This window comes from Lipomyces oligophaga, assembly GCF_038497815.1.
Source record: "Lipomyces oligophaga strain CBS 7107 unplaced genomic scaffold V1516scaffold_4, whole genome shotgun sequence".
Classification (NCBI taxonomy): Eukaryota; Fungi; Ascomycota; class Lipomycetes; order Lipomycetales; family Lipomycetaceae; genus Lipomyces; species [Lipomyces] oligophaga.
In genome coordinates this window covers 407,470-430,180 of record NW_027117788.1, presented here as the reverse complement: position 1 = coordinate 430,180, position 22,711 = coordinate 407,470, and the positions used below count along the sequence as shown (strand labels likewise).

At 45.7% G+C, this 22,711-nt stretch overlaps 8 protein-coding genes across 8 annotated transcripts; 4 read left to right on the top strand and 4 right to left on the bottom strand.

Annotated features, from left to right (window-relative positions):
• Positions 1-1,149: 1,149 nt before the first annotated feature.
• Positions 1,150-2,202, bottom strand: V1516DRAFT_664195 (chaperonin 10-like protein; the record flags this gene model as incomplete). Its single annotated transcript, XM_066920570.1, has 1 exon — positions 1,150-2,202. One exon carries the CDS (start codon positions 2,200-2,202, stop codon positions 1,150-1,152), a length of 1,053 nt encoding a protein of 350 aa, XP_066777269.1.
• Positions 2,203-3,878: 1,676 nt separating this feature from the next.
• On the bottom strand, positions 3,879-5,279 carry V1516DRAFT_674830 (uncharacterized protein). The gene is made up of 3 exons (XM_066922150.1): positions 5,230-5,279; positions 5,101-5,177; positions 3,879-5,028 (listed from the first exon to the last, which is right to left on the bottom strand). Coding segments are annotated over exons 1-3 (1,122 nt in total). The 5' UTR covers positions 5,231-5,279; the 3' UTR covers positions 3,879-3,984.
• V1516DRAFT_674828 (uncharacterized protein) lies at positions 5,280-6,737 on the bottom strand. Its single transcript, XM_066922149.1, has 2 exons — positions 6,549-6,737; positions 5,280-6,493 (listed from the first exon to the last, which is right to left on the bottom strand). Exons 1-2 carry the CDS (start codon positions 6,592-6,594, stop codon positions 5,466-5,468), a joined length of 1,074 nt encoding a protein of 357 aa, XP_066777267.1. The 5' UTR covers positions 6,595-6,737; the 3' UTR covers positions 5,280-5,465.
• Positions 6,738-6,829: 92 nt separating this feature from the next.
• On the top strand, positions 6,830-8,331 carry V1516DRAFT_674827 (uncharacterized protein). The gene has a single exon (XM_066922148.1). It carries the CDS (start codon positions 7,060-7,062, stop codon positions 7,867-7,869), a length of 810 nt encoding a protein of 269 aa, XP_066777266.1. The 5' UTR covers positions 6,830-7,059; the 3' UTR covers positions 7,870-8,331.
• A 253-nt stretch (positions 8,332-8,584) lies between these two features.
• On the bottom strand, positions 8,585-11,573 carry V1516DRAFT_685495 (uncharacterized protein; the record flags this gene model as incomplete). Its single annotated transcript, XM_066923621.1, has 2 exons — positions 8,585-11,158; positions 11,214-11,573. 2 exons carry the CDS (start codon positions 11,571-11,573, stop codon positions 8,585-8,587), a joined length of 2,934 nt encoding a protein of 977 aa, XP_066777265.1.
• A 1,902-nt stretch (positions 11,574-13,475) lies between these two features.
• Positions 13,476-14,564, top strand: V1516DRAFT_623852 (uncharacterized protein; the record flags this gene model as incomplete). Its single annotated transcript, XM_066919639.1, has 1 exon — positions 13,476-14,564. The coding sequence occupies one exon, from the start codon at positions 13,476-13,478 to the stop codon at positions 14,562-14,564; it is 1,089 nt and encodes a 362-aa protein (XP_066777264.1).
• Positions 14,565-15,634: 1,070 nt separating this feature from the next.
• Positions 15,635-17,131, top strand: V1516DRAFT_674818 (chaperonin 10-like protein). The gene is made up of 2 exons (XM_066922147.1): positions 15,635-15,838; positions 15,951-17,131. Exons 1-2 carry the CDS (start codon positions 15,764-15,766, stop codon positions 16,977-16,979), a joined length of 1,104 nt encoding a protein of 367 aa, XP_066777263.1. The 5' UTR covers positions 15,635-15,763; the 3' UTR covers positions 16,980-17,131.
• A 3,577-nt stretch (positions 17,132-20,708) lies between these two features.
• On the top strand, positions 20,709-22,362 carry V1516DRAFT_664189 (Hnm1p; the record flags this gene model as incomplete). The annotated part of the gene is made up of 2 exons (XM_066920569.1): positions 20,709-20,807; positions 20,866-22,362. 2 exons carry the CDS (start codon positions 20,709-20,711, stop codon positions 22,360-22,362), a joined length of 1,596 nt encoding a protein of 531 aa, XP_066777262.1.
• Positions 22,363-22,711: the final 349 nt, after the last annotated feature.

The window sequence follows — 22,711 nt, the reverse complement described above, 5'->3', positions numbered from 1 at the left end:
AATTTTACCATCCTATGCAAAGCTTTCAGAACATTGTTTTAGTTGTGTAGTGCTAGTTTGGCTATGCAGACTGCTAGATTCTTAATAAAACTATGCATGAGCTGAGACTGATTACTCATTTCGGGGTTATATCTTCTAGAGCATGCAGCATTTCCTATTGCTTTTATACAAACCAAGTATGAAACCGTAATCTCCATATGTATTGACGGAATCAGTTTAGCACATTTGTCTAATCCAATGTTGAAAATCTTGTAGACCCTGAACCTGCTGTAAGCTTTTTTAACTCACCGACTTTTGATCATACATGTAGCCTAATCCAAGAGAGTCAAGGGCGGAGAGCTAATTCCCTTTCGTTCATGTCTATGAACCTTCTGTAAAGAAGACAGATCTCAATTGAAGTAGGCAAGCCAACAAGGAGATTAACTATTCAATTTTGGTTTCAATCTCCTCCATTTAGTCAGCAAAATACTGCATATGCAATCTTGTGGATTTTTCAATCTACTTGAATTATTCTTTCGAAAATTTGAATTATGTGAAATTCATGCGTTATGTTCACATTAGGTCTCTCCTGTACGGTGCACTTCACAAAGTGGCTTTCCATATACAGGCGCGCTTAAAGACAGCAATGGAGAACGCGCGATCAAATTAAGCAACAGTTAAACAAAGAATAAAATTGAAAACAGCTGAAAACAGTTGAAAATACAGCTTCTTGATTCGAGAAAATAAATTCAGATAACTAAAACTTACAGAGACACGCACAATCAGTTTCGTTAATTTGCTGTCTCCGTTGCTGCCATAGAGGTACGTACCCACACACGGACGATACCTGCAACACTACGTGCAGCAAATGAACGAAAAATCAGTCGATGGTCTCGTTTTGCTGACATTGTTAAAATAATATCGCGCTGGGTCGTCGACAGAGTCAAAATCATGTTATTATTCCGGCGGTAGCCTCGGCGAGGCACTAGCAGGCTTCCGGGGATTGGTGGGCAAAAGTTATGCGCTGCGGCGCGCATTAAGCGAGAAAATCGCGATTACAAAATAAAGTTTATTCATGTCGTCATGTTACCAAAATTGGGATTTAAAGAAAACATTTATTGGAAATAGCTAATCACCACAGCCCGCCAGCAGACCAATGGAAGTCACTTTTTACTTGGAAGTATCAAGAACGTAGCGGCCAGCAATCTCGCCCTTGGACATGAGCTCGTAGACCTGAGGCAATTCGGAAAGACCGACAACCTTGATAGGCGACGAGACAAGGCCGCGAACAAAGAAGTCAATGGCCTCGGTAGTATCGGCACGGTTTCCGACATAAGAGCCCTTGATGGTGATGGCCTTGATGACAGTCGAGAAAATCTCAGACTTAATGTAGGCGTTTCCGGGAAGACCGACAGCAACAACAGTACCGCGAGGACGGACGTACTGGCAAGAGAGCGAGAAAGGCTTCTCAGCGGCAGCAACATTGACAACAGCGTGAGGGCCGCCATTGGTGAGCTTGATGATCTCGCTCACAATATCAGGAGTCTTTGCGAAATCAACAAAGATCTCAGCACCGAGCTCAGTAGCAAGAGCCTCCTTAGGAGCACCAGTATCGACACCCAAAACTCGAAGACCCATGGCGCGGGCGTACTGAATGCAGAGAGTTCCGAGACCGCCACCAGCACCGGTGATGGCAACCCATTGGCCAGGCTTAGCGCCAGACTCCTTGAGAGCCTTGTAGACAGTGATACCGGCGCAAAGAATGGGAGCAACCTGGGCAAGATCAGCCTCCTTGGGGATGGAAGCGGCATGGATAGCCTTTGCGATAGCGTACTGCTGGAAGGAACCGTCGACGGTGTAGCCGGAAAGAAGAGCGCTGGCGCAATTTGGCTCGAATCCGAGATTGCAGAACTCGCAGGACAGGCAAGATCCATTGAGCCACTTGATGCCAGCATGGTCGCCAATCTCGAAGTTGGTGACATTGTCGCCTTTGGCGACGACGACACCGGCACCCTCGTGGCCTCCTACGAGAGGAAGCTTGGTGTCAAGGGGCCAGTCACCCTTCCAAGCGTGGAGATCGGTGTGGCAGACACCGGAGTACTTGACATTGATGAGAATCTCATCCGGGCCTGGAGTAGGAACGGGAATGTCCTTGTAGAGGAGGGGGCCGCCGCTCTTTTCGAAGACGATAGCCTTTTGGGTCTTGGGGATGCTTGCAGCCATTGTGAGAGATCTGGCGAGACAGAAGTTGATTGGGTAGGAAGATTTGATAGAGGATCTGAGAGAGGATCTGAGAGAGGATCTGAGGGAAGCTGTGATTGCTGGGGATGAACGAGAAGAGAAACGAGATAGAGCTGGGCGCGAGAGCAACGCTTTATACATGTCCTGTGGAGGGGGGCTTCAGAGGCTGGGAGAAGAGGAAGTAGACGGAGAGGGGAACGAAAGAGGGGAAGACGAGTGGTGAAAGTAGGCGAGATTGTGTAGGCGGCAGGATAGTCGAGAACACCGAGAGCACTCGAGACTGGTGAGGGCGGGGCTTTGTGAGCGCGTGTGGAGCAGCTTTGATGTGACGCGGGACCGGCGACTGGAGACTGCAAAGGCTGGAGGGCTGGAGGGGTGGAAGCTGGGGAAATGGTCGGTAAAGCACACCTGGACTGAGGTTCTTGTAGCGCTGAGTGTGTCTGGAGAAAGGTGGAGGAGTAGAGCAACGAGGGGTCGGTCAGCGAGCAGGGCGAACGATGATGAGGGACAGCGTTCGGCCGACGGGATCGAGGGTTTTGTTGATGGAGGGGGTGGGATAATGTGAGAAAGATGTAGATAGTTGAGGGAGTGTGTTTTGATTTGAGAGTGGGTGGTTGCGTGGATTAGCGGATTAATCAGATTGTGTGGACAGTTGGCCGTGGGATCAGAGACCGATTGTGAGTGAGCTTGTCTGTTGAACACTGTTAAATAGAGAAAAGTAGTTACGGATCTCATGACTGATGACGGGCAAACATGATCGCCTGATCGGTCGGTTAATTCTACAGATATTCAAATGAATCGTGATATAGTAGAGCACACGCTCGTAGTACGGTTGGAGCTAGTTTTTATTTACTGCCTCCAACAGGTTTTCAAGGCACTCGAGGTCTCTGGACATACTCTGGTGCTAGATCTCCTGCCCACAGCTGCCCTTCTGGTCGTCGTAGTAGTAGTCGTCGTAGTCGTCGTAGCTTGTTGTGGGAGTACGTTCACAGACGCTCACGCCGACGTACCCCTCCATCGCCTGGGCCCTTTGTCTAGCGCAAGCCACAGATGGTTTCAAACCCACACTCCACACACGTGTTCCGGCGGAGTGTCCGACAAGCGCAGATTCTGCTAATCCTGTACTGAAGCGGAAGCTATATTCCACGGTGGGATGCCGCCAATTCTCTACGCTGGATGCTGCGCTGAGCGTGCAACTGATGAGCAGACCCGACTCTTGCCAAATTCTCCGTAATTGGACTCACAAAGCCAAATTTCCGTTACAAAAAGCCCGTCACAGCTTCCAAAGCTCGCCCAAAAAATCCATCTGCTCCAAGACATCCTCACTCCCTGGATCTTCGGCCTTGTTGCCCTGCCTTCCTTCTCTCCCCCGACCCCGCACCTCGAAATCTCCGACCCCGCTTCTGCTCTACCCAAGTGCCATCCGCACGCCCAGCCAGCACCTGACCGCCCTGTAAGCAAAGTCACTCGTACTCTTCAGGGCCGATTACGTAATTGCTACGAAGATTTCAAGGGTCAGGCATGGGGCATTGTGTGTGGCATTGTGCGGAAATGAGTATAGCATAAGTATGGGTGAGTATATGGGTATATGAGTATATGAGTATATGAGTATACAAGTATTTGAGTATACAAGTATTTGAGTATATAAGTATTTGAATATTTGAGTATATAAGTCTATAAATATATGCATGTACAAGTGTCTGCATTTATCGATTTATGAAATGTATGTATGTATATTTGTTTGCTTATATTACATAATCGCCTCTATAGCTCGTCGTGGCCTTTTTTGGCCCTTCCCTTACCGGGCATGATAACCACATACTCGATCACCAGGTCTCCGTGCTTGCCTGCTTCTCTGAACCGTGGCATGCCCTTGTTTCGGATGACCTCGCGCTCGCCGGCCTGAACGCTCTCTCCAGACTTCCTGCTCAAAGTGACATTTGTCTTGCCGTCCACAAACACGACGTCGCGCCGCCAGCCGCCGTACAGCGCTTCCTTCGCGCTCAGCACCTCACGTCGGAACAGATCTGCACCCCGCCGTCGATATCCATGCCGACCCTTGCTTGATTCCTGCAGTTCCTCGACCTCGACATACAGGTCGCCGGCCTCCCATTCCGGGCTCTCATCAGCCTCGTTCTCAAACACAACCCGCGTCCCTCGAGGCGTGCCGGGCTCGATCGGAATCGTGTGTGTCCGCATCTCCTTCACGATCTTTGCTCCTCCGCAGACCTTGCACGCGTGTGCAATAACCTGGCCGCGACCTCCGCATACATCGCACGGCATTTTAACCGTCTGGAACATACCCGGTGCCAGCTGTCTTCGCACAACTTTCATTCCTTGACCTCCACACGATCCGCACCGGTGTGTTTCTCCGTCTGCAGACCCGCTGCCTCCGCAAGTCTCGCAGATCGTCTGCACCGGCACCGTGAACTCCAGCTCTGTTCCCTCGTACAGCTGCTCCAGCGTCACCGAGATCCGTGCCTCCATATTCGGTCCTCTTCTAGCTCCACGGAAGTGTCCACCGCCTCCAAAGAACCGAGAAAACAGGTCAAACGGATCATTTCCAAATCCTGCTCCTCCTCCTGGCCCTCCGCCGCCGGCTCCCTGCTTTAATCCTTCCTCGCCGTATCGATCGTAAATCCCGCGCTTCTCCTTGTCGTTCAGCACCTCGTAAGCCTCAGCTAGCTGGACAAATTTCTCTTCGGCCTCCTTGTTGCCCGGGTTCTTGTCCGGGTGATACTTCTTGCTCAACTGCCGGTACGCGCTCTTGATTTGTTTCTCTGTAGCATCCTTGCCAACGCCTAGAATCTTTCCCCCTTACGTTAATATCGTCCACTACCGCAGAATTGGTAGTCCTGAAAGGAGTGAAAATGAACATACCTTATAGTAGTCTGCTCCTGCAAACACGGCACTCGCTACCACGAGTAGATATACCAGAAACCACTGCCACCGCAACACTGCTTTCTGTCAGTTTTTTATAGCCGCAATGTCTGAGTCATAACAACATACTTTGATCAATTCCACTTAGTGATAGCGATCTGCAAGGGATCTAATCAAAAACAGGAATAAAATAAAATTGGACTTATTATCTGGAGAGCTCGACGTGGTCAAATTCTATGCCCTAACCTAGACAGGAGGGAGCGCGGAATCAGATACGTATATCGGAGGTACCACTTATTCAAGAAATGTTTAAATTTATTTCTAAATGCTACTGCAGTAAAAACAGAAAATATATAATTGCGAAACTATCTTTGTAAAAATCCCCGACCCCGCTTCATAATCTGGTCGCTGTACAGAGCGCCTGAACTGCTTACGCCGTACGTTCCGTCCTGGTACACCACTGTATGATTTTGATGTTGGTTTTGTTTCTGCGGAACGTGAACGGCTGGAACTGCCATCGGCACGCTCATCGGCATATTCATTGGCATTGTGGAATGCATGATGGGCGGTGTCTGCACGGTTTGCACATTAACAAGAGCTCGAAGTTGATGAGGATTCACAAGAAACGCTCGAATCACTCGGCCGTCCGCCATTGCCTGGTCAATTTGACTAACACAATTTTGTGCATTCGCTCGGTCATTGAACAATAGTTCGGCTGTGATTGTTCCACTCGCAGCATGTAAATAAGTCGCGCATGTCTCCACCTCACCGCCGAGCTTCGTCAGAAACGCAACCACGTCTGCGTCTGTCGTTCCAGGCGCTAGATTCTGGATCTGTACATATGATTTCGTGTTGCTTCCGCCGCGAATCTCATAAGATTGTCGTATTATTTTTGGTTGCTGTTGCTTAGCCTGCTTCGATATCGTGTGTGGTCCAGCAGCTGGTCCCGTTGGCGGGACTGTTAGTGTCGCTGTAATGTTAGGACTCTGTTTGGCTTTTGTCGCCATAGGGCCAGATTTAACTCGTTCGCCTTGCAGCGCTGCAAAGAGCGGATTGTGAGCCAGACTTTTTGCCATCATACTTTTCCGCTTTTCTACTCCTCCGCCTGGTTGCTGTGCATGCGATCCGCCAGCGTTTCCTGGTTTTCCTATTCTAGCTGCCAACGAGTTCATCGCTAGAGACTTCCCTTTCGTGGTTGGTTTATTTTCTAATTTCCTCGTGCTAAATTTCGGATCGAGCGCCGTCTGAAGCTTATACATGTCGTGACCCCATTCACCTGTCGGCGCAGATGTAGCAGACCGTCTTGAATTTCCTTGGCCAGTTCGGCCTCCTCTTGTTGATCCGCGGCCTGCAGATCCTCCTCTCTTAAGTCGATTCACCGCTTTTTTTCGGGCTAAGCCAAATATTCATTAGTACATGCTAGAATTGGAGAGAGCATAAGAGTCTACCTGGTCCATCAACATCCATGGAGTCCATGGAATTTATCAAACTCATCGTGATTGATTATCACGAAATGAACAGTTGCCAATAGGCGTACCACACACAGTTCACAACCGGATATTTGATTTTCTATAATCTGTATATCTATGGAATAAGTTTCCCGCTGCTAGTTGATTTAATGCTTTCATTTACGCCAGTACAAGGGATTTGTGTGGAAAGAATCGTTTGGGTGAAGGTTAAATAGAAATCAACGTAATGTTGTAGCACAACTTCCATTTAAAAGCTTGGTAATTTTATTTAATTATTCTATTGATTTATTTACAGACTTTGTTTATTTATTTATAATTTCTAAATTATTACTTTGATTTTAGAATTTTTTTTTGGATTATGTCTTTCCCAATTAGGATACATGTCAACATCATCCAGTCATTTTGCCAAAAGATTGATATGGAATCAAACTTGAAATCAAACCATTTATCCTAGAAGAATCAGTCGAGATATACCAACAGGATACCCAAAATGGCAAAACAGACCAAGACCGGATTTCCAGCAATGGTATTAGTTAGTCTCTTACGAGTTTTGTTCGCACTTCATACGATCTTGATGGTTCTGCTGATATTTCCTGTGGAGTGGATGATCGCCAATATACTGCCGCTCTGTCCTGCGACAACGACGGTACGATCTGAAGATTTCGTTGTTGCTCGACCGAAGCGAACAATATCACACGGAAAGCTGAACTCAGCTGAATCGAATACCTATCTGGCAAGCCAAACTTCTGAAAATAATAATGCTGTTCCTGATATCTCTGTGATACCCAACCTGATCCGGCCACCGAGAACTACCGACACTTTTGTTGTCATAGATAAAAAATTTCAAGCGTTATTTGTCGGTGATGGCGGAGGTAGTGGCAGCGGTGATCTGCGCGCCCACCGATCGGTTTCAGATTCTTTCAGTGCTCGATTTTCTAGTCGACGAATTTCATCGTCGTCGTCGACGTTACCCATTCTCGCGACCACCGCGGCGATCTCTAGCACATCGACATCAGCGGTATCTGCCACCGCCACATCGGCATCAGGGTCGACAAAAATCAAATTTCAAGAATTTTTTAAGGCGTTCCAGTCGTCTTCTTATCAGACCTTTTCATCTTTGCGTTCTTCTTCGCGACCTAACGTTGAGTCGCTCTCGCCGCCATCGTCCTCGTCGTCTTCATCATCTTCGATATCCTCCTCAATTAACTCCTCCCCTCTTTCTATGCCTCCTCCTCCTACAAGTCGACGGCGGCGTCGGCAGCCCCATACATTACTGAGACGTGCGAATACAGAACATTAGTTAGTCTGTTAATAACTATCCGTGCCCATTTCGACTTTTTTCTCTTTGCGATTTCATCAACTCCTACTTTTGCCGCATCTAGCATAACTACCTTTTTCATGATAAGCAACCTTTATTTTCACCGGACATTGCTAGATTGCGCATAATATTCTTAAATGCTCACATTTATAGCGAAAGGAATCGAAAATACATAATCATTTTACACTATTAATTTTTGACTACTTCACATTTTGAAGTAAATCCAAGAAATTTGGTTTGAATTTCATCATTCCCTCAATATAGCAAACTGTTGCAACACCTCACTGAAATGACATGAACAATTCCTATCAATATTTGAGAGTACATGAGTGGAAACCCATTCTTTGCTTTAAAATTTCAAGGGTATAACGATTAAAAATCCATACTGCTACAATAAGGTGACCTCTAATTTGACAAATAAATCTTATATTCATAACCGATTCCGAAATATATAATAAAATAATAAAAGGTCTCTTTATCTTCATTCGCTCGACTAGCTAAACAGATCAATAAACAATCAACGAAAAGAAACATAAAAAACTGAAAATGCAAAACATAAATTTTTTAAGGTGAGCGGGGATATAAAGTGCGGATGCTCATGACAGAATGAGATGGTTATGTAGAAGTGAACGTAGAGGGATAAGACGGGTAAACCAAGAAAAGCGAAATGAAGTGAGTTTAGAACAATGATTGTGATTTATCGGAACGATCCCGATCGATTGGGCTGCCGCATCTTACCCACGTCCTTCAAGTACTGTTCTCGCTGAGCTTCTTTATGGATTTCTGAAATGGTCTTCGGCCCAGCGTTGCCGGCTTTTGATTTCCATCTGTGTGCTCGAAGATCAAGCAAATCCAGTAACATAAACTTTATCCGACTGCTCAGATTGCTGTCCTTGTTGTTGATAATTGCCTCGATCCGGTCGTAGTACACTTGCATGTACTCTTGGCGATTATCCAATGAGTCCAAATGTGGCCCAACTGTGCGCAACAGTCCAACAGCAGACTCAAGCTCGGCCTCCTCGGGTATAAGAAGCGAGTGTACACACCGATGAATCGTCTTCTCTTGCAACATATCAAGCATATACAATTCACCTACAAATCGGACAAGTCCAAGACCTCGTCGTTTCACCATAGCAGCCTTATAGTACTCGTCATCCAGCTCATTCGAGCCTGGAGGCGCGTCAGGCATGTCACTCTTCCATCCCTTTTCGAACTTCTCTTGACATTTTGCCAGCAAGTACCGCCGGAATAGATTACCTCCACTAATCGGCTCTCCTGTCTTTTTGTCCACATATCCTTCCTCTTGCACATCATCGCTCAACGAATCACAGACTTTTCGACAGAATCGTGCATACATGTTCGACCAGTGTGCCTCGTCAGTCGCCTTTTCAAACACAAGCGTAATAACTTGGCGCAGTGTGCGACCATCTTTCTCCCACTTTGCCTGACCCATGATCTCGATGATTTGATCCGAAATATCGTCAAAATATTCAAGCGTCATCTTGTTCAAAAGCGAATTGACCTTGCGCTGAACCATTTCCGGTGAAAGAATCACAGATCCGTCAGGAGCGGTCTCTTGCTTCTCCGCATCCGCACCTCGTCGACGTGGTTTCCATCCTCCCTCAGAAATCTTCAAGGGCTCTGCCTTCTTCTCTTCAACAGCCGGAGCCGCTGGGGTCGCATTCGAATTATTTCCTCCCCGATCACTCATGTTGGAATTAGTCCGCTCGAGCCGTTGCTGCTTACCTCGCATATTGCCCATATTGCCTCCGCCCGGTCCCATCCCGCCTTGACGTGACCGGGTTCCAGGCATAGTCGACATTATATTATGAACAGCATCTAACGATTGTGAATTTTGACGAACCATCCCTGGCCCTGATTGAGGGAACGATCTCATACCATTAAGATGACCCATCGGAGTGTTCATACCCCAATTTCCCATAGTCTGCGATCGTTGAGATCCTCCGCTTGAAGATCGAGAACCCCCATTGCCACTAGGTGCACGGTTTAGATGTGGCCTCTTATTGTCTATGCTCTCCGTAATACTTTTAAATCGCTTATCCCAGTCCTGAACTGGCTTACCAGTAGCAAGCGTCTTGAATTGTAAAAGAAAAGGTAGATCGTACTTTCGAGCAGAAATAGGACTCAAAGGGGCTTTAATCTCAGGAGGATATGACACAGCAATAGCATCTGCGAGTTTGGCCTTTTCAAGTGAGATCGCAAAGGAGTAGTCGGCTTCAGGAGCTGGCTTCGCAGCCTCAGTCTTTTCGACTTGCTTACTCTCTGATTTGATGCCATCGGCATCGTTTAACTCAGAGATGTCAGCATTAAGAGAAACTTCTTCTGCTGCCAAAGTAGCAGCAGCAGCAGCAGCAGCGGCAGCAGCGGCCGCCTCCTCCTGCTCTTTCTTAAGTCCCTCTTGCCTTTCACGTTCTTCAACTTCCTTTTGAATACGTTCTTCTTCCTCCCTTTTGAGACGCAATTCTTCCTCTTGTTTAAGACGCAATTCTTCCTCCTTTTTAAGACGCAATTCTTCCTCCTCCTTCAAACGTTCTTCTTCCTCCTTTTTAGCAAGTTCTTCGGCTGCCCTCTTCTCTGCCTCTTCCGCCTCTCTTTTAATACGTTCCTTCTCTTCTTCTTCTGCCTTTAATTTCGCAGCAACCGCTTCAGCAGCTTTCTTTTTCTCTTCTTCTTCCGTTTGGAGCTTCTGCATGACTTGCTCTCTCATCGACTTGGCAACATCACGTTTCTCAGCCTCCGAAATGATTGGTGTACCACTGCCTGTACGATTATGTCCAAAATGAGCTGGCACTGTAGCAGCAGATTTTACCGGAGAAGCAGTACCAGACAAAGCAGGCGAAGCAGAAGTGGTGACTGGCGTCGATGAACGAGACTCTCCTGGGGTAGCCTCCGTAGGAACAGGCGAAGTGGCAGTAGTGGATGGCTTTTGCACATATTTGACTTCCTTCATGGTTTCAGGATTAACAATTTTTAGTGCTCGACTAACCGGCTTAGCTGGTGTACTAGCGACCGATACCGGTGTAATAGAGACCGAGGCCGTCGACAATTGCGGGGAAGATGCAGTCGTATCTGAACCAAACTTTGGGGTCACCGACTGGTCCGAGATAGACGAATAGGTAGAACGATCGCTCACAGGATAGAACGACTGTTGCATGGAAACGGAACTAGGACCGCCCATATTAGGCTGCCGATAATTTCCGGCGGGCGGATACTGACCGTAAGCAGCAAAAAGTGGTTGCTGATCAGGCACCTAGGAGAAAGTTAGTCTCCAGTCAGAGAGTAGAAATGCTAGGGAGTTTCCATACCGACTGCGGTTGGCCATAAATATGTTGCGGCAAATAATATTGCGGAGGAGCCATATTCATGGCATAGGAAGCAGGTTGAGTCTGGTGGCCAACATTGGGAGAATGCGAATAGAATCGATTGTTTCGAGTCTGCTTGGTGTTTTGTTGCGGAATACCATAATTCGGAGAAAACTGAGAATTGCTAACTCCCCGGGGTCCAACTCTATGAGGAGTGGAACCAGCGGAATAAGCGTTCGGATGCGCGCCGTGGACAGTAGCAGGGGTAGATCCGCCTAAAGGTTGAGAATGCGACACTTGCGGAGACGTAATTGCGGAAATTTGAGAATTGGTAGTTGATGATGCAGCGATATCTTTTCCCATGGGCAAAACTATCCACAGGTTCAGGTGGATTCAGACTGGAATTAGTAGTAGGACTAGAAAAAAAGAATGACACAAAATATGCCAATGGAAAGTGAAGTGTGACTAAAGAAAGAAAGATTACTTGTGTATCTTCCTTCTCTGAAGATTCAATTTTTTCTCTTAGAAGGGAGAAAAAGCTTCAGAACAATACCGATCCTTCCCGCGAGACAAGAACGATAGTTAAATTCAATAAATCTGATAAATGGAATCAGGGAGAGAGGTTATTCCAGCGGAATTACTACTCCCGTTCGTGGTGAGGAAAAAGGAAAAGAAAGAAAGAAAAAAAAAAAAAAAGAACCGTAATAGGCGACTTGCGCTGGGCAAAAAAAAAGGGATGCGAGATGAGATAGCCGTGCCACGCTGGTTTCCGGATTACGGAGCAAGCGCAAGGGTCGTTTGGCGATTATGCTGAATTAAGATTGGGTATTCTGATTGAAAGCGCTTCCCAGCGGGAAGAAGCTGTTGTTCCGGCCGAGTAGTTCTAAAATAGATGGAGAGATAATGTGAACTTTTAAGCTTATTTCAGAGCTACTGACATTCTGTGGAAGGTCGGATGATGATATTGATTAGCTCCACGTCAGGGCAGACCAATTCCCCTCGAACTTGTGCTGGAGATCAGTTCTTGTGCGATGCTCTTGGATAATCGGAGCGCGTCGCACAGTAGACTCAAGCGAGATCGTTGGTGCATTGGCACGTGCAGGGTATGTAAGTGCTATTGTATTGATTGAACGTGTTTGTATTGTATATTTACTAGAAGCTTTATTTGTCTGTCATAGGAGGGCAATAACTGACTATTAATAATACATTCAAGATTTCTAAGATTCTGCTATAATCGTAGTACGTATATTGACAAATCGGTTTGAAACGTCACAGCCGTCCTTCTATTACGGACATTCTCAGAGAGAGTGCAATTATTCTTTAGTCACTTTCCCTACAGAAATGGCGACAACAATGACTGGTCAGAGCAGCCCTATCCTATAAATTCGTCAGAAAGGTGTACTGCGCTGCGCTATATGTGTCCATTCACTATTCAATCGATCTTAGTACGCAAATTTGAATTGACCTCCAGTGAGAGTCAAAGCTACTTCCGAAGGCTCGTGGCCTGGCTCGGCAACTTTCAAGAAAGCTGCTTTTGGACCAAGCCAGATCAAATCTGTCTGCAAACGCTATCACTAATATTCACTAACAGTCACGGTCGAGGATTGAAATGGAATTACTAGAAAAAAAACCTTTAATTAATAGTATATTACTTCCTCAATTTTGATAGGGACGTCTGCTATAATCAGCATGTGATCTTGATTTAGAATTAGGCGATTATTCACGGTATTTCCACTGAGTCAGCTTTCAGCTACGGAATCCTACCTAACATTATAATTGGTAGCATGCTGATATGTAATATTACTAACGGACTGAGACGGAGATGTACAACTGAAATTACAAATTTGAATATTCCGAGTCTTGTTAAATTGTATGCAATTAACCTATCCAACCACCCTATACCCCATAGCAGTCGATTCTTACTAAGCCTATCATAGAAGTAGAATCCAAGGCGAATGAGAGTTGCAGTTCCAAAATTACGATTATAAAGCTGCGTTTGCAATCCATTTAATCGCAAATCCAATTAGTAATAAGTCGGTTGATTACAAGAGCTGAACATGTAGTATTTGCAATCATGTCCGTGATTACTCAGTCACTTGGTATGTGCTTAGCAAAGCAAGCGGCTGATTTATAACGCCCAGCTGAATAGGGTTGATTGGAAAATGACGAGCCGAGGTAGCGATATCGAGGCCATTATAATAAGAAGGTATTATTGGAACGAGAGCAATTGAACGATCAAAATCGCAACTGAGTCAAATCATCAATATGACGGATCTTCTGTTTTCTCCGCTCAAATGTGGCAACATGGAATTGCAAACTCGCATTGTTATGGCTCCATTAACCAGATTTCGTAATGACGATGATGGAAGTCCGATTGCAGATCTGGCTCCTCTACATTACGCGCAGCGATCTGTTTATCCAGGTACTCTATTGATTGCGGAAGCAACCGATATCTCTGCCATTTCCGGTACATATCGCAATGCTCCTGGCGTATACACCGAGAAACAAATTGCCGCATGGAAAAAGGTCACTGATGCAGTCCACGCAAAGAACAGCTATATTTTTGTGCAGCTCTGGGCAATTGGTCGTGTAAATCCGGGCAAAATAGTAAAAGAGATTGTTGGTGCAAGTGCAATTAAGTCTGAAGAGGGATTTGCAGTTCCTCGTCCTTTAGAGATCGACGAGATTGTTCAATTCGAAGATGCATTTGCGGATGCAGCGAAACACGCTATTGAAGCCGGATTCGACGGAATTGAAATTCATGGTGCTCATGGATATCTTGTCGACCAATTTCTTCAGGACGTAAGCAACACTCGAACTGATATTTACGGTGGATCCATCGAAAACCGAGCCAGATTCATGTTCAATATTCTCCAGAAGACCACGGCAGCAATTGGTCCCGAGCGCGTCGCCATCCGTCTTTCGCCCTTTGCGGAGGCTCAGGGAATGAAAATGGCTGATCCATATCCGACATTTTCGTACGTTGTGTCCAGGCTACAGCAAGAACATCCTGATTTGGCGTATGTGCATATGGTTGAACCTCGCGTCTCGGGGGTTGTTGCTCGTAGTGTGCAGGCAGGAGAAACCACGGATGACTATCGCAAACTATGGAAAGGCGTTTGGGTTGCTGCGGGTGGATTTACTCCCGAAAATGCTGCCGCGTATATTACCAAGTTCCCGGACAACACGCTGATTGCATTTGGGCGTCACTTCATTTCCAACCCAGATCTTGTTTTGCGTGTTAAAGAAGGCATTCCGTTCCGACCTTACGATCGATCTAAGTTTTATACGAACAAAAGGCCAGAAGGATACATTGATTATGAATATGCTCCTCAATTCAAAAGCAAATTCTAGAATCTTGGTATATGTATTTGTATTTGAATATATTTGTAGATGCTTGATAGAATGACAGGTTGTAAACATTGAAGGGAGATTATAGATAGAGTTAGACTGTTTGGACGCCTTTGGACAACGTGCGCGGATTGAGGCGTCGGCGATGACATTAGCCAAGTTAGATAGCCATCGGGCACAGGAGGAGAATACGAGCTAAAGCCAGCAAAATCAAAGGTCCACAGGCAGAAATGAGGGTTGATTTGAAACGAAAGTGCACAGTCGGATCCCGTATAGCAAACTCGAGCATGCCGATCTTGAAATTCCCGGTTTTAAGCGTGGGATCCGATGCCGGAGCTAACTCAAATCCTTGCAGGAGCTGTTGCAGCAAGAGCAACTAGATTAGCAGGAGAAAAGATTACGAAGTTTGGACAATCACAAAATTGTGTCAAGAGTGAACTCATCATGGTATCGATCATATTGCGCGATCAAGAATCGTCAATTTTTTTACTGTTAGAACATGTAATGAATGGAAATCAATGTATAATGAAGTGCAAATGAGCTTCTCAAAATTGCCCTCATCGAGCAGTGATCTGCAAATTGAGATGGCAAGCGCTATATTATGACCAACGTCCAGTTGCTGCCTATCTGGGTTCTATGCAATCATTAAAACACTCATCGACTACAATTGTAATTTTCTGTCTCTGTTGTGCCTTGATTCTCTCTAATTGACCCCTTCAGTGACAGCAAACGCGGCAGCCTGGCCTCGTTTCGGGTAGAGACGCCCCGAGTACGAATCCCAGATTAATCATGTGCGCTTATCACGGATCTGCCTGTATCAGCTTCAGGATTGCAGATTGGACATATCTTGCAGAATGTCTAGAACTAATACAAAAACAATTTTTAAAACTAAAAGCAGACCAATAATAGTAACTGTGTGCTTTGGGAACTAATTTTCGCGGTCTGGATGGCTTCCCCTCATGACGCTGTGCTGAGATTCCGCTGGTCGTGGGGGCTGCACTTGGGAACTCTGTAACAACGTAGACGCAACTAATGACTTCATACATTGCTGAGGTTTGGATATTTCATGGCGTTTACTTCCCGCTCGGTCGAGTTTTTTTTCTCTTTTCTGTATCTCTACTCTTTCAACCTTCCGTCTCTAACTGGTCAATTGACTGTTAACTTACCAATTTACCCCAAATAATAGCGCAATATTTTTAAAAATGGGATATCCTGATACGTTCAAAGGCTTTGCCGGCTATTCTACTGAAGAATGGAATAAGCCAAAGGCGTTTGAGGTATGGCCGGAAATTTGCGCTTTCTTTGTTTCTTCTTATAAATGGACTGCGCCAATAAGACTATCAATGAGATTGTTGTTTTGTTACGCGCTGTAGCTAACATCCCCAATAGTACAAGCCTAAGCCTTTTGGCAAACACGACGTGGATATCAAGATCATCGCTTGCGGTGTCTGCGGTTCCGACGTCCACACTATCACTGGTGGCTGGGGTAACGTTCCGATGCCATTAATTGTCGGGCACGAGATCATTGGCCACGTTCTCCGTGTTGGTGAGAACGTAAAGGATATCAAGGTCGGCGACCGCGTTGGTGTTGGAGCTCAGATCGGCTCCTGCCATCATTGCCCTGAGTGTTTGGCTGGCGACGAGCAGTACTGCCGAACCGTAGTTGACACCTACGGCGGGATCTATCCTGTTGACGACGAGGATGGTTCTGCTGGGTGCATCACTCAGGGTGGCTACGCCTCACATATTCGTGCTCATGAGCTGTTCACTTTCCCGATTCCAGATGAGCTTGAGACCAATCTGGTCGCACCTATGATGTGCGCCGGTGTCACAACTTATTCGCCTCTTGTTCGCAATGGCTGCGGTCCTGGAAAGAAGGTCGGAATTGTTGGAATTGGAGGTCTTGGACACTTTGGCATTCAGTGGGCAAAGGCACTCGGTGCCGACGAGGTCTATGTGTTTTCTCGTGGCGAAGCTAAACGTGCTGATGCTGAAAAGTTAGGCTGCACTACCTACGTTGCGACAGGTGCTAAGGACTGGAATGTTCCTTTCAAGCGTCAGCTTGATCTCATTGTCTGCTGTGCCAACTCATCTTCTAATTTTGACCTCGGAAGCTATCTTGCCTGTCTCAAGGTTCATGGTAAGTGGGTTAATGTTGGTCTACCCGAAGGTGAGGGCTACAAGATCAATCCGATGGCACTTCTCGCCAATGGTGTATTCATTGGTGCCACACACATTGGCAGCAAAAAGGAGATTCTTGAGATGCTTGACTTAGCCGTCAAGAAGAATGTTCGTCCGTGGGTCGAAACCATCCCGGTCTCTGCCGAGGGTTGCAGCGAAGCCCTTCAGAGATGCCATGACAATAAGGTCAAATATCGTATTACTCTCACCGATTTTGATAAAGCCTTTGGTGCTTAAATTGTTATTGGCCAATAGCCAATAATATGTTCTATCTGATTCGCAGAACGTACGTGCGAAGAACACATTAATCAGTGAAAGGTCTGATGGCAGTAAAATAGAGATAAAATGCAGATATACAGCTTCCAATAATCACTGATATTCAGTAGAACTTTGAACTTGTAAACTGGTCGGACTCTTCTACGAGCGTGTCGCGCTGTCCTTGGCTGGCCGACCCAATATACCTGTAAGCCTTACTTGAGGCTGGAAGGGCAATGACACTTTGACACGGAAGGGCTAATGAGGTCTTACCGTAAGCCATATAGAGCATTATGTATAATTTCGGTGACCAAGCAGGCACCTGAATATAAAAAATTGTAGTAAACAACATTAGATTATTCTGTAGATTGAAGTGCAAATCGTGAGGCTATCATTTGCTACAGATAACGGATAATCCAGTATTCGACACGGCTAATTGTCGGCAATCAAGCAACGTAAAAACTGCAACTAAAAATGATGGAAGTTGATAATTTACTTCCTGGAAAGTAGACAACTGTACGCGACCAGAAAGGGTATCAGATCACACGCACGTACATACATTCGGCATTTGCCAACCTCAATGTAAGCATTTCAGCGGGAGGTTATATCCGGAGTTGGTGAACGGACGCGACGGCCGTAGTGGTGAAAGAGTCGAGCTAGAGGAGCACAAGTAGCTTATCTTGTGTGAACCGAGTCAAAAGGAGCCATATTAATAGGTTCATGGGACGCACGGAATCATGTAATTCTATATTTGCAGCGCCTTACTTCGCCTTTAGATTTTGATCTTGTGACACCTGAATCATGGTCTATAGATAATATTTCAGCTACGCCGACAGATTATTTGCAAAATTTACTCATCACGCATTTCTCATTATAGAAAGCATAATAGTTTTACAACAGAGAAGTTCATTTTACATACCTTCTGAACAAAACTATGATTTCACTTGCTTTATTCAAACATCGTAGTTTGTTCAGTTTGATGATAGGAGCAAATATTCAGTAGCTCAAAACTTACATATTCGAACAGAGAGGTTGCAACTATTATGCTGGCACGCTGTTTTTGTCCGCGTAATAATTTCCTCTTTGAACTAATCCTGCTCTACTCGCTGGACTCAGACTTCATTTAATCGATTTCAACCTCATCTAGTCTTCGAAAACGCACTGGTATTCTTCTACGAGTATTGAAGACGAGTTTTGAAGACGAGTTTTTGTGTTAAAATAGATAAATAAAATATAGTCGAGACCGATTCATTTACAATCGGAGTCAATTAGTGAAATAGAAACACATTTTGTATAGCAAAATAGACATGTGAACTCCTGGTCTCTAGTCTGCCAAAATGCGACAAGTACGCAGCCGGAATTGTTTCCCGAATTCGGACACGGCACCATCAGCCGCATAACAATTTACCCCGGGATAGACATCGCTGAATTAGCTCAACCTCATCGCAGAACGAGCGACACAGGTCCAGGACGGCCGGCCGTAGGAATAGCACAATTAGAGAATAAGACTTAAGCGGGCGACGAGCGCGGTCAGTTTTGATGAGTAAATCTTATTCCGTGTCGAATTCTCGAGCACCGGGACCAAGTGGAGAGAGAGTGCAAAGCGCGGCCCGTTACCGGGAGAACAGGCCCACGAGGAAACAAACAGGTAAGAAAGTAGGTTTTAGGGATGCTTAAAAGAGAGCGAACTTCCCTAGCTAATTCCATTTCATCTTAATTCCTTTTCCGATGGCTCACTCATGATAGTTAGATTTCAAACACAATAACAGCAGATAATCCCATATCGCAACTCGCCGATTTTTTAGTATCTCTCGACGTCCGTGCTATCTAGTTCTCAGTTTGATACGGGTATCGTCTATCTATCTCTCGACCATTCAGCGACACGAATCGGAGATTAGACGTGAGTGCATTTTAATGCTGTGACCACTACATGCCTACAGCCAACTTGAAAACACGATCCGAAAAGCAGATGTAGACTGAGATCTCTCTACTGTTTAATGCAAGCAAGCTGTTTAAGCCAGAAGCTTTCGCGCCACAAAAACATCGTTATATCGACCACCAAAGAAATTAGCTGAATTGTCTAGCAGTATTCCATAAGATAAATTTGCCGACGCCTCTCTCTTCTCATTGTCAACGCCACATGAGCCAATACTGACGACAGAGGCGCCGAATGGAACAACTTCGCGGCCTTACTGCTGAAACAGTCTCTGAAGTGAGCAAGCCCAGGCAGCCATGCCGGCGGATGATGAACGTAGCCGATCGATAAATCAGGGGAGATTGATTCTAACCGGCAGGTTGCAGGAGGATGATTCATTGCAGGAATCTTTAGAGTTGTCGGTTTTTCTTACTCCGGACCTGCCGATAGGGCAAGAGGGAGAGAGATAAGATAGGCTGGGAGGACAAACGCACGATTCATTCCGGGAATTGAGACTGGGCGACTTAGTGCAAAAGTCCCGATTCGAGAGCTAGTGATGCCGTCCGCGTCCTGCTTGCATTCAGCGTCGTCACTCCACGTATTGAGCGATTCTGTAACCGTGCTTAGTTTTTCTATGTGCGAAATTCTGGGATGGTGAGAGACTTTCGAACCTAAACTTCTCGTTCAGTTTGCAGACCAAGGGGACAGTGGCGGTGGCGGACAGGCTGCGCTAAACGCTCATCGTCGACGTCGCCGTCGACGATGGGGAAAATAGTCAGGCCGAGGACCGCAAAAATCAGCCTTCCCTATTCTGGTCAATCTCTCCCTGGGAGGCTCCTATTACCAGACAGTTATACTGCGTTAAATTTTTGGTGTCTAGTTGTATTTTAAATACAGAATTTCCAAATATCTACCAGACGGATCCTATCGTTCAATTCTTAAAAAGATATGCATTTGCAGTAGTCCGTTTTCGGAAATCTGACATGCGACTTCATTTTCGTTGCTGTCTTCTACACGAGCTATCCAGGCCCAGTTAGTCACCGAATACCCTAGTCATCAGGACCGAATCAGAGGTCTCATGTTGACCGTTTGATAGACCAGTGCACAGATCTCTCTCCCGGCCTGCTGCATTCATGTGTATAGTTCAGTTTCCCTGCCCTAGATAGTCCGACTCTCGCTCTAATTTGGCAGCTCGCTCTACGACAACGCTCATCGCCGAGAGCCCGTCGATTCAACTCACTGACAGTCTGCTTATCTGTGTATCTTTAGTCTGTGCTGTGGGTCTCTTGCGTATGCCAAATCTTTTGCATGATTCCCTATGTTCGCACTATCTGCTATCATACTTGCCGAATGTGGACTCTGAGATATTCAACCGATTTGAACTATTTCCGCTTCCAGCTGATGCACATGAGTAACTAGCAACCTGACTCCTGGGCTCGGTCCAACAGCCAACCTGTATGTTGGCGTTTGGAGGCGGCGCCTCTTTGTTGTTCGGCCTCGACTTCGCGTCGACTAACTTAGTCTGATTCACTCAGAGCGAAAGTGATGTCGCACTTCAGAGATTGTCGACCGGCTGCGGGCTTTCGACAATATCTTGCGACCACCTTCAAAACATATAGAAAACTTCACTACTGATTATTTCCGTCCCCGCTATATAAATCCGATCCGTTTCCCACTCCGTATCAGCTCCCTGCTATCTCTTTGTAGTTCACAGAAACTGTCCACTTTGCTCTTTCCCTTACATAACCGTCTTATCTCTAACTACATCCTTCTCCTCTCCGCCATTCTCATTCAATATGGAACCGGAACGATTGTCAAAGGATGTTTCCTCTCTTGAGGCCACTCGTGACATTGACCAAGATGATTTGCAACTTGGAGAGCTTGGATATAAACAGGCATGATACGCGATACCTAAATTTACCGGCAGACAATACTAACATTGTGTTCTTGTAGGAATTGAAGCGTTCGTTCTCGCTACTGTCTATGGTAGGCTTTGCATTTGCTATTCTTACCTGCTGGACTGCTTTGGGAACCACTCTGTCGTCGGTTATGTACAATGGAGGACCGGCAGCTTTATTCTGGGGCTGGATTGGTGTCTGCTTTTTCACTATCTTTGTGGTTCTTTCGATGGCTGAAATTTGCTCTGCCTATCCCGTTGCAGGCGGCCAATATTCGTGGTGTCTTTTGATTACCAACTGCAAGCCTTGGGGTCGAGTCATGTCGTATGTCTGTGGATGGATCCAGCTTGCTGGTCTTCTTTGTATGGGCTCGACGGCACTCTTCCAGGTCGGTGAATTTGCTGCCGGTATGGCAAATCTCAACAATCCTGACTATGAAATCAAGCAATGGCAGATTGTATTGATGTGTTATCTGTGTGCTTTGATTACGCTTGTGATCAATCTCTTTGGAAATCGTATTCTGAATCGTATCAATGATGTTGCGCTCTGGTGGTCAGTTCTCGGGTTTGTTATTACGACCATTGTTATTCTTGTCGTGACTCCAAACAAGCGCGATGCGAAGTTCGTTTTCACTTCCAGCATCAGCGATGAGTCCGGATGGTCAAATTTCGGAATGGTCATCATTCTTGGAATTCTGCAGTCGGCTTATGGTATGTGTTGCTACGATGCTCCAGCCCATATGTCTGAAGAACTTCACAATGCTTCCAAGGAGGCGCCTCGTGCTATGGTACTTTCCGTTTTCATTGGATTTATCACTGGTCTTGGATATATTATGGCCATTCTATTTTGCCTGATTGATGTCGACGCTGTTGTCGATACTTCTACGCTTGTCCCTCTTATTGAGATTTTCAAGGATGGTTTAAATAATGATGCAGGAGCTTCATGTTTAGCCGTAATCACAATGGTCTGCTCATTTTTCGCTTCCAATGCACTTCTTACCGAAGGAGCACGTTCGCTATATGCATTTGCTCGCGATGGAGCAATGCCATTTTCGAAATATATCTGCAAAGTTGATCCTAATTTACAAGTTCCAGTAGTCGCTACACTAGTTGCTGCGTTTTTCCAGTGTGCATTTATCGCGATTGATTTTGGTTCGAATGTCGCGTTTTTGACTGTCATGTCAATTGCCACAGTCGGTCTCTATGTTTCATATTTGCTGCCGATCATCACTGTAATGCTTTGCCGTCGTGACTTTAAGCGCGGTTACTACAGTATGGGTCCATTCTGGGGGTGGACTTCAAACATTCTTGGATCGCTATATCTTATTTTCACAACCATTTTCTTCTTTTTCCCTACTGGCATGCCAGTAACTGGCTCAAACATGAACTACTGTATTGCTGCTTTTGGAATTACAGGTATTTTCGGTATTGTTTCCTGGGTTATCACAGGCCGAAAAGATTACATTCGATCTGTTGAGGTCAGCAATGCCATCGAGATGGACCCTGTGGTTGCTGAAAGTCTTGAAGACAGTGAGGAAGAGAAGAAGCTCTAGTTTTGGTATAAGAATTTTTGTTCGCGTATTTTCATATTTATTTCATTTTTATGTTATCACCATACTGTACATATAGACACAGACATTTTTATATAATATACATCTAATAGATAAATTATAAGATTTGGTTCTGCTTCGTTCGCAAACCACTGGGTCAGACTGGAGGTTTCTAGAATAGCCGGTCAAAGTTTTTAGTGGAATTTCATGATCTTAACCGACTTGTCTGCAGTCGGGGCCGTCAAAAATAACTTTCTTCCGACCATTTTGCTTCGTTGACTGAGTTCGCTTGTATATGGTATTGCGGAGGACCGTGATATTTGATGATGCTAGAGGATCGTCAACACCCCCT